The sequence below is a fragment of the Phyllobates terribilis genome, unplaced genomic scaffold (genome assembly GCF_046119375.1).
Source record: "Phyllobates terribilis strain yellow unplaced genomic scaffold, ASM4611937v1 Scaffold_9__5_contigs__length_417890890, whole genome shotgun sequence".
Lineage (NCBI taxonomy): Eukaryota > Metazoa > Chordata > Amphibia > Anura > Dendrobatidae > Phyllobates > Phyllobates terribilis.
In genome coordinates this window covers 359795393-359806119 of record NW_027362769.1, presented here as the reverse complement: position 1 = coordinate 359806119, position 10727 = coordinate 359795393, and the positions used below count along the sequence as shown (strand labels likewise).

Below are 10727 nucleotides of genomic sequence, written 5' to 3'. Positions count from 1 at the left end.
CCTGAACTACGTCCTCCACCCACACCCACTACATAGTTCCACCCTTCAGCTAGGGACCAGGGACTGTGCTCTCCTTTAGGAGCAATCTCGCCCTGCCCCCACTGAAGTGGAATGTGTTGGATGCAGGTGTTAGGGTCCCGGGCCGTACTCCATCCTTACCTGAGAGTGAGATACCACACCTCTGGGTGAGATGCAGTACCTCTGTGGCGACTGAACCCGCAGGGGCGCCACAACTACACAGCAGCAGAGATGCACGTCAGCTCTAGACACAAAAATTAAGCTGTCATACAGCCCCAGATCCAAAAAAATGAGAACAATACGGTTTGCAGAACATGGCGCGAAAAGTGTGATTTTTTTTTTTCAAACTTGTGAATTTGTTTTCACCACTTAGATACCAGTAAAGGTATATATGTTTGGTATCTACGAACTCGTACTGACCCGAGGCATGACACTGTCACGTCGGCTTTACCATATAGTGAACATGGTGACTAAAAAACCCAATAAACAAATGTGTAATTGCACTTTTTTTGCAGTTTTACTGCACTTGGAACTTTTGTTGCCATTTCCCTGTACACTATATGGTAAAATAAATTATTGCATCTGAAAGTACAACTTGTCCCGCAAAAAAACTGTCTTTCCTGCTGCTACAGACTTTTATATGACTGCAATTTACATTCTGCTGCTTACACAAACATTTTTGCAGTTTACAAGACACTTCTTACACTTGCTTGCACCCAGGTTTCATGTGAAAGAGTGTTCTCAAAGCTGAAAATTGTAAAAAATCGTCTGAGGTCTTCGATTGGACAGGAACTTTTAGAGTCACTCCTTCTGTTGAACATTGAGTATGACATTTCAAGGAACTTAGACTATGATACATTATTAATACGCATGCAATGTCATCTTCTGTTCTGAAAAAAAACTTTTGTAATTTTGCTGCTGAATGACTGTTAGTGTGTGTTTATTTGTTGTTTTGGGCCTTTCACTAACAATTGAATGGTACTGTATTATAGAGGAGAGGAAAACGTGCAATACAAACTTCCAAAATGCTTACAGAATTCTTTAAGTTTTCCCAGTGGGCCAAGTTTGGTGCTGCTACAATGAAGCTGGCTGCTGGGTTGCTAAATAGATGCAGGTTCAATTTGTGGCACTCATACTTTAAGAGAATGTACCTTGAAAGTATTTATTGTTATTGTTCTGTTATGGCACTTTATCACACACTCATGTGAATAAGATAACAGTGTTCCTCTTTTGCCAGGAGTGTTTCTTTAGTGTGTTATTTATTCATTATATTGGTTATTTATTGGTTAATAAAGTTGAATCAATTTGAAAGAGTTTGTGGACTTATGTTATTCTTATATACGGTAACTGCATGGTGCTGGTGGGCCCCAAGATTGATTTTTTTTCCTGGTGGGCCCCAGGTACTCCAGTCCGGCTCTGGCTGTGGGAACATTAGGCAAAAGCTTTTTCTCATGGTGTCAATCTTCTGCTTGAAGAATGAGGCAAAGTCTTCAGCTGAAATTAGAGGAGAGAGAGGAGACACTGGGGGATGAGGGAGAGAATTGAAGGTGTTGAATAGTTGTTTGGGGTTGTGAGACAGGGAGGATATGAGAGATGAGAAATATGTGTGTTTTGCTACAGTGAGTGTTGACTTGAAGGTAGTGAGGTAATGTTTAATCAGTGAGTACTGATAATACTGGAGGACTGGGGCTGCATTTTACCCTATGGTGGGGGCTGCATTTTTACCCTATGGTGGGGGCTGCATTTTTACTCCATGGGGGGCTACATTCTACTGCATACAGGACCATGGGGAGTGCAATATACTGTGTGGAGGACCGTGGGGAGTGCATTATAATGTGTGGAGGACCATGGCGAGTGCACTATTCTCTGTGGAGTCTGAAGGTTTGTGCGGGGCCATTATACTGTATATAGGCCCATTATACTGCATGGAGGGCTGTGTGGGGGTCAAAGTTGGGGGATCAAACAGTTTTGGGGTCAGCATGCTTTGCCCTGGGAGTGGAGGTGGGTACAGTAGGGTCATTACACTGTGCATGTGGAGGAATTCCCATGGGGGTACCATACTGTTTTTGGAGGCACTTTTGTTGGCATCACACTTTATGGGGCAATGAAAGAGGAATCTAGGACTTCAGCAGGAGAAAAATTACTACGTAATGGCTGGAAAGTTGTGAGATCTGCTCTTCTGCGACCCCGACAATTATTTACTTTTTTTTGGGGGGGGGGGGGGGCGCAATTAGAACTTCTGCTGAGCAGGCAGAGTAGGGAAAGCAGCAGCTCTCCCTACTCTGCCTGTTTCCGGGGTAGACTGTGACAAGCATAGCGTCAACGAGTCTTTAATAGACCCGATGACGCTATGCAGCCAGTCAGTCACTTTAATGCCACAACCAACATGGCTACTGCATTACAGTGTGTGGCAAGCAATCCCTGCATGTTGTTTGACCCTCTAAATAGCGCCAAACATGCAGGGAGGAGACCCGAGCTCCCGCCCCAGCAACCCGGAAATACTCGCGAGCATGTCGAGCACAGTGATGCTCGGCGAGTACCGAGTAGTGGTGAGCACGTTTGCTCATCATTTGTTTGAACCCTCCTGTTTGTTTTTTCCATCTTGTGTTTTGCAGTCACGTGACCATCTGCCTTTTTATTCCAGCTCCGCCCTTTTGGCTGTGCTGGACTTCAGTGTTGTTTGACTGTTTTGCTAGCGAGGTGCTTCGGTGCCTTTCCCTGTCTGTTCGCTTGGTCCTTCTGGGACCTCTAGTACCTTTGGTCAGTTTATCTTTTTGTGTTCTGCAACATTTTTGCTCCAGTCCTTAGTTCTTTTAGGGACCCCTCCCGTTATTCTATTGGTCTTCGTTCAGAATAGCCGAGGACTAAGGCGGGTCTGTTCACAAAGAACAGGCAGCCCGTTACATCGTAGGGATTCAGCTTAGTCTTACTGTAGGGATAGCTTTCCCCTTTCTTTCCTTAGTGCTTGTTGCAGATCATAACAGTAAGTTCAGCCCAAAGAAACTAAAGGAAAGAAATTCGGGGATCAGTATGGCTTCCATCCAAGTTTTGGTTCAACGCTTGCAGGGATTGTATCTGGAGGTGGCCGAGCTCCAGCAACACGTGAGAAGCTGTTCTGGAGCGCATTTTGTGGAACCCAGGGTAGGACTGCCTGATGTTTTTAATGGTAAACAGCAAGATTTTTTTTCCTTTAAAAATGCTTGTTTGCTATATTTTCGTTTGAGACCAAGGTCTTCTGGGAATGAATCACAGCGCATTGGTTTTATTATGTCACTTTTGCGCAATGAACTACACGGGTGGGCCTTTTCTCTCCAACCTAATGATCCATGCTTAAGGTCTGTAGAATAATTTTTTTCTGCTATGGGTCTATTATATGACGATCCTGATCGAATCTCATCTGCTGATACAGAACTCAGGTGTTTGAATCAGGGGTCAGGTGATGTTGAAAATTATTGCACACACTTTAGAAGATGGGCTTCAGATGTCAAATGGAATGATCCTGCTCTGAAATGTCTATTTCTTGCTGGTCTGAGTGAAAGGGTTAAGGATTTGCTAATTGCATTCCCCGCACCTGAGACTCTGCAGGATGCCATGCAATTAGCTGTTTGTGTGGATAGGAGACTGAGATTTAGGCAGAATGAGGTAAAGACTGCCATAATGCCAGGTCCTAGCCCCCAGAAAATCTGCTCAGACGGCGGAGAACCGATGGAGGTTAGGGCAAAGTCTCTCCCCTTTCAGGAAAGAGACCGGAGGTTCGCCGAGGGATTGTGTCTTTATTGTGGTAAAGCTGACCATTTGATTAAGTATTGTGAGCTTCGTTTAAGTAAAGAAAAAAAAAAAGGTCAGGTACGCCCGTATAGCTTGTTTACGCTCTGCAGGAGTATTTCTTTCAGGGAGTACTACTTTGCAGGAAAATTTGATTGAATTTCAGGTATTTGTGGATTGTGGTTCAACACTTAATGTGATTGATAAAGGGTTTTTGGAAAAACATAAATTGAAATCCAAACCTTTGTCATCACCTATTTCTGTGATTGCTATTGATAACACTCCCTTGAAATGTATTACTCACAAGGTTGCTGCATTTCCTCTCACTATCAATGGACTCTCACCAAGAAATTTTGGACTTGGTTGTATTAAATAATTTACCATAAATGTTGCAATGGTCGCATTGCGGCTGTGGAAAAAGGGGAATTACCTGTACCTATTCAAGATTTTTGGAGGGTTTTTTAGGAGGAGGAGAAACAAGTATTACCTCCTCGTAGGGATTATGATTGCGCCATTTAGTTTGTTCTGGGAGCTACTCTTCCCAAGAGTCGCTTGTTTAATCTGACTATCCCTGAAAGAAAGGCCTTGGAGGAGTACATACAGACTAGCCTGGCTGCTGGTCAGATTAGACCATCTAAGTCGCCTGTGGCAGTTGGATTTTTCATGTTAACCCCTTTACCCCCGAGGGTGGATTGCGCCTTAATGAGCAGGCCAATTTTTACAATTCTGACCACTGTCACTTTATGAGGTAATTACTCTGGAATGCTTCAACGGATCCCCCAGGTACGCACCCCTGGGGTCCCTTCACTCCACTCCTGGAGCCTCCTCCGTTCCTCTCCTCTCCTTCCTTCTCCTCCAGGCCCAGGCCTTGTGACTTGGCCTGCCCGTGGAGCAGAGCTCGTACAGAGCCCCTGCTCCCTGTCTTCTCCTCTCTCTTCTCTACTCTCTGACCTGGCAGAGCCTCATAGGCTAGACACGCCTCCGGAGCAGAGCTCCACAGAGGCCCTGTTCTGTCACTTCTTCCCTCTGATGGAACACTGTCTCTAAGATGGCTCCCACCTTTTATACCTCTCTCATCAGTGCACCCAGGATCTACTCTCCCACACCCACACACTACCGGGTTCCCCCTTTCTAGGTGTTCCCTCCCCCCATTCCAGCCAGGGACAGGGGCAGTTGTGCTCACACTTGGGAGCATTGTCGCCCTGTCCCCCGGAAATGTGGTGTAGTGCATGCGGGTGTTAGGGTCCTGAGCCACACTCCATCCTTACCTGGAAGAGAGATATCGCACCTCTGGGTGAGATGCAATACCTCTGTAGCGACCGAACCCTCGGGGCGCTACATATATACTGTACAGACTGCTCTATATACTGTACAGGCAGCTCTATATACTGTACACACTACTCTATATACTGTAAAGGCAGCTCTTTATACTGTCCACACTGCTCTATATACTGCACACACTGCTCTATATACTGTACAGACAGCTCTATATACTGTACACACTGCTCTATATACTGGACAGACTGCTCTATATACTGTACAGGCTGCTCTATATACTGTACACACTGCTGTACATACTGTACAGGCTGCTCTATATACTGTACACACTGCTCTATATACTGTGCAAACTGCTCTATATACTGTACAGGCTGCTCTATATACTTTACACATAGGCGGATTATAATGAGGGCAATCTGGGCTACCGCCCGGGGCCCCGCTCCTCAGGGGGGCTCCGGGGTGTCTATGGCTAGATTGCCCTCATTATATGTGCGGCTCCGCGGCACATAACGGCAGACAGTGGCGGGGGGGCCCCCGGACCGCTCCCCCAGCAGCGGCGCACGGCCGCTTCTTCTTATTCGGCCGCGCCAACACTGCAGCAGTTAACTTCCCTGTGCTGGTCCGGCCACGTCACAGCTAGGAGACACGGCCCTGTGCACGGCCGTGTCTCCTAGCTGTGACGTCACGCAGTGCGCTCCCGGCCTACACTGCTGCATCGGAGAGGAGCAGGAGGACTGGAGCCGAGCCGGGGGATGGTGAGTGTGTGTGAGTGTGTGTGTGTGTGTGATTGAGTGTGTGTGTGTGCAGACAGATGTCATTGAGTGATGTCTGTTTATATGTATTTTTGTGTTTCAAATGTGTTTATGCGTGTATGTATGTATATGTCTGTATATGTTTGTGTGTGCGTGACTGCGTGCGGACTCCTGCTGAGTATAAATGGCACCGTACGGCCTCCTGCTGTCTCTGGGGGGGGCCGTGTGTCCTCCCGCTGTGTATAGATGGCGCTGTGTGGCCTCTCGCTGTGTATAGATGGCTATGTGCGGCCTCCTGCTGTGTATAGATGGCTATGTGCGGCCTCCCACTGTGTATAGATGGCTACGTGCAGCCTCCCGCTGTGTATAGATGGCTATGTGCGGCCTCCTCCTGTGTATAGATGGCTATGTGCGGCCTCCCGCTGTATATAGATGGCTACGTGCGGCCTCCCGCTGTGTATAGATGGCACCGTTCTGCCTCCTGCTGTGTATAGATGGCACCGTGCGGCCTCCTGCTGTGTATAGATAGCTACGTGCGGCCTCCTGCTGTGTATAGATGGCACCGTGTGGCCTCCCGCTGTGTATAGATGGCTACGTGCGGCCTCCCGCTGTGTATAGATGGCACCGTTCTGCCTCCTGCTGTGTATAGATGGCACCGTGCGGCCTCCTGCTGTGTATAGATAGCTACGTGCGGCCTCCTGCTGTGTATAGATGGCACCTTGTGGCCTCCCGCTGTGTATAGATGGCACCGTGCGGCCTTGCGCTGTTTATAGATGGCTACGTGTGCTCCATATTTTGAGCGTTTCTGTATCTCCCTGGCAGAAAAAACGCGTGCGGATTGAACATGCGGATTGTACATGCGTTTTTCCTGCCAGGGACAAGCGGAAGTGAAGAGTTCTTCACATGCATTTCTGCATGCGGGTTGACAAGCGCATTCCAAGCGATTTTAGAAAAGTGCTTGACAACTTGGTTACACTATATAAATCCATGCAACCAGCATGGATTTATATAGTGTGAATGTAAAAGAATGGTAAAAAATAAAAAATATATACTTACCTTCTGATGGCCTGCCGAAATCAGCGGTCGTGTGACCCGTCACATGACTAAATGACGTCACGGCAGGTCCTTTTCAGACCATCGCGAGCTGCCGGCAAGCCAGGACGCATAGGATAAAGACACCGGGGGCCATCAGAAGGTAAGTATAACATTTATTTTTTATTTTATTCTTTTTTTACAGGTTCTATGGTACCCAGGTGCGGAGAGACTCCTCTTCTCCAAACCTGGTTACCATCTGCACATTGAAACGCATGGATTCTGCATGTACAAATGCAGTGATGCGGATTCCATACGTTCCATTGCAAGTCAATGGCGGCGAAAACGCCGCGCTTCCGCAAAATAATTGGTAATGCTGCGGATTTTTCCGCAATGATAATCCGCAGCGGAAATTTCCGCAGCATGTGCAGTGCACATGCGGATTATCATTGGGGAACATGGAAGGCCTTCTACCAAGCGTTTTTTAAGTGTTTCTGCAGTGGAAATGCCGTGGCGGAAACGCATAAAAAACTCATAGTGGGCAAACAGCCTAAAAAAATTATTATAATTAATATTGTGCCCAATTAATTTCATGTGAACTATCACATGATCTATCACAGGGGATCATGTGACATCCTGACAGCAGAGTGTAATGTTTTGAGCAATGAACTCTCAGCAATCTGCAATCCACAATCGTACGTGTCCTGTCACAAACCTCCTGCCTTTAGCTGTAGAATTGATCTGTAAATGGATTACTGGAAAACTGCTGAGGAGATGATCGGGGAGACATAATGAGATCTGCATGGGAAAGTAGAATTGATCTTTCTAGAAATGTTTCTTGTAGGATAAATCCCCGATCAGTATATAGTCCTCCACAATAGTGATTGTGATGCAATGTACTGAAGAAAAAGATCTGCTGCCCTAATCCCGAAACTCTACAGACTCCTGTATGTGATGTAAACGAGGAATAATCGCTGCACACATGCAGGTGTTCCCGATATCGGCCCGACATAGGACCACGTGTTATATGATGACAAAGAACAGAAAATCCATCAAGCACTGAGCGGGAATTCACCCATTGGTAACATTAGCTCCTCCTCTTCCTCTGCGGATTATGAATTTCCCGCTCATTGTAGTTTCCACAACTTCTAAATGTAATGATGTAATTTCTTCCTCTGTGAAAAGAAGTGTCCGGAATTATAGATAAAATCTACACAAATGTCTCATGTTATTCGGAGAAACATGAACTAAACGAATCATGTTATACAGGATGGAGGAGACCCCGGAATATCAGATCTGGGGAGCAAGGGGTGGAGTAAAAAGCCACTGAACACAGGACAACTCGCTCATAAGATTACTGAAAGGATCAGAGCTGTGAAGGACTCATTCATAGGTTTCACTATCAGTCTAGGAAAGAGTTAATCAGCTCTACTAGCGCCCCCTGTCATTTACCCTGTGAATAGACAGGACACAGGAGCAGCCACAGCTCTGATGTAGACGGGAGAGGACACAGGAGCAGCCACAGCTCTGATGTAGACGGGAGAGGACACAGGAGCAGCCACAGCTCTGATGTAGACGGGAGAGAACACAGGAGCAGCCACAGCTCTGATGTAGACGGGAGAGGACACAGAAGCAGCCACAGCTCTGATGTAGACGGGAGAGGACACAGGAGCAGCCACAGCTCTGATGTAGACGGGAGAGGACACAGGAGCAGCCACAGCTCTGATGTAGACGGGAGAGGACACAGAAGCAGCCACAGCTCTGATGTAGACGGGAGAGGACACAGGAGCAGCCACAGCTCTGATGTAGACGGGAGAGGACACAGGAGCAGCCACAGCTCTGATGAAGACGGGAGAGGACACAGGAGCAGCCACAGCTCTGATGTAGACGGGAGAGGACACAGGAGCAGCCACAGCTCTGATGTAGACGGGAGAGGACACAGGAGCAGCCACAGCTCCGATGTAGACGGGAGAGGACACAGGAGCAGCCACAGCTCCGATGTAGACTGGAGAGGACACAGGAGCAGCCACAGCTCCGATGTAGACGGGAGAGGACACAGGAGCAGCCACAGCTGCGATGGAGACGGGAGAGGACACAGGAGCAGCCACAGCCCTGATGTAGACGGGAGAGGACACAGGAGCAGCTACAGCTCTGATGTAGACGGGAGAGGACACAGGAGCAGCCACAGCTCTGATGTAGACGGGAGAGGACACAGGAGCAGCCACAGCTCTGATGTAGACGGGAGAGGACACAGGAGCAGCCACAGCTCTGATGTAGACGGGAGAGGACACAGGAGCAGCCACAGCTCTGATGTAGATGGGGTGGTGGCTCTTAGAAGAGCCTTTGGGGTGATGGCGGAGCAGCAGACGGAGCAGATCACTTGGCGCTGGTGTACTTGGTGACGGCCTTGGTGCCCTCGGACACGGCGTGCTTGGCCAGCTCTCCGGGCAGCAGCAGGCGCACGGCGGTCTGGATCTCCCGGGAGGTGATGGTGGAGCGCTTGTTGTAGTGAGCCAGGCGGGAGGATTCCCCTGCGATGCGCTCGAAGATGTCGTTGACGAAGGAGTTCATGATGCCCATGGCCTTGGAGGAGATGCCAGTGTCGGGGTGGACCTGCTTCAGCACCTTGTAGACGTAAATGGCGTAGCTCTCCTTCCTGCTCTTCCTACGTTTCTTGCCGTCCTTCTTCTGAGTCTTAGTGACGGCTTTCTTGGAGCCCTTCTTGGGCGCTGGCGCAGACTTGGCAGGATCAGGCATGGTGAGTATACAGCGATCACAACTCCGAGAAGAGAGAACAATGTTCCTGCTCCTCCAGCACAGCGGTATTTATAGCCACACATGCAAATGAGCACTGCTGCCTGCTCCTCTCCTACTGGGTAAGAAAGTCATGTGACCTGTGCAAGCAGCGCCTGCTGAGTCTTATTGGTGTTTCCACACGTCTGCTCTCCATTGGCGGCTTCTGATCCATCCAATGATAAGGTAGGAGGTCGGGGCAGCAGCGATAAAATGCGACTGAGGAGCCAGAAGGGGCATTATTCTAGAGTTCAGTTCTTTCTGTGCTTTTGATTATTTGGATAAGATTACAGCGATGTCTGGACGCGGCAAACAAGGAGGCAAAGTCCGTGCTAAGGCAAAGACCCGCTCATCCCGGGCAGGACTCCAGTTCCCAGTCGGCCGTGTGCACAGGCTTCTCCGCAAGGGCAATTATGCCGAGAGAGTCGGCGCCGGCGCTCCGGTCTATCTGGCCGCTGTGCTGGAGTATCTGACTGCTGAGATCCTGGAATTGGCCGGCAATGCCGCCCGGGACAACAAGAAGACCCGCATCATCCCCCGTCACCTGCAGCTGGCGGTGCGCAATGACGAGGAGCTCAACAGGCTGCTGGGTGGGGTGACCATTGCCCAGGGAGGCGTCCTGCCCAACATCCAGGCCGTGCTGCTGCCCAAGAAGACCGAGAGCAGCAAGGCGAGCAAGAGCAAGTGAGCGCCGCTCCTCCACATCTGTCCGAACAACCAAAGGCTCTTCTAAGAGCCACCACATCCTCCTCATCAGAGCCGGCACCGCTGGTGGATAAGAGAACCATCGCCTGCAGCGTCAGATAGAACTACACGATACATTGTTTACTATAGAGTAGAAGCATTAAATGCACAGGTAGATCCTGCTACATGTTACTGGTGTGGTGATGGTGCAGTGATCTAGTATATTCAGCAGTGTACAAGGGATGACTGGTAAATATTTGCGTAGGGGAAGATTAAGCATGGAGTCCAGTCATTATGTTTTTTATTCCATAAAACCTATAAATCGGACGATTACTTTGCTTGGGTTTTCTGAGCTCCACACAATCCTCATGTAGGGGGAGAGGGGGTTAATTCCATTCAGTGCCG

At 48.7% G+C, this 10727-nt stretch overlaps 2 protein-coding genes across 2 annotated transcripts; one reads left to right on the top strand and one right to left on the bottom strand.

Moving 5' to 3' along the window:
* Positions 1-9169: 9169 nt before the first annotated feature.
* On the bottom strand, positions 9170-9638 carry LOC141161049 (histone H2B 1.1-like). The gene has a single exon (XM_073645837.1). The coding sequence runs from the start codon at positions 9600-9602 to the stop codon at positions 9222-9224; it is 381 nt and encodes a 126-aa protein (XP_073501938.1). The 5' UTR covers positions 9603-9638; the 3' UTR covers positions 9170-9221.
* A 295-nt stretch (positions 9639-9933) lies between these two features.
* LOC141161048 (histone H2A type 1-like) lies at positions 9934-10424 on the top strand. Its single transcript, XM_073645836.1, has one exon. The coding sequence runs from the start codon at positions 9934-9936 to the stop codon at positions 10324-10326; it is 393 nt and encodes a 130-aa protein (XP_073501937.1). The 3' UTR covers positions 10327-10424.
* The last annotated feature ends 303 nt before the right edge of the window (positions 10425-10727 follow it).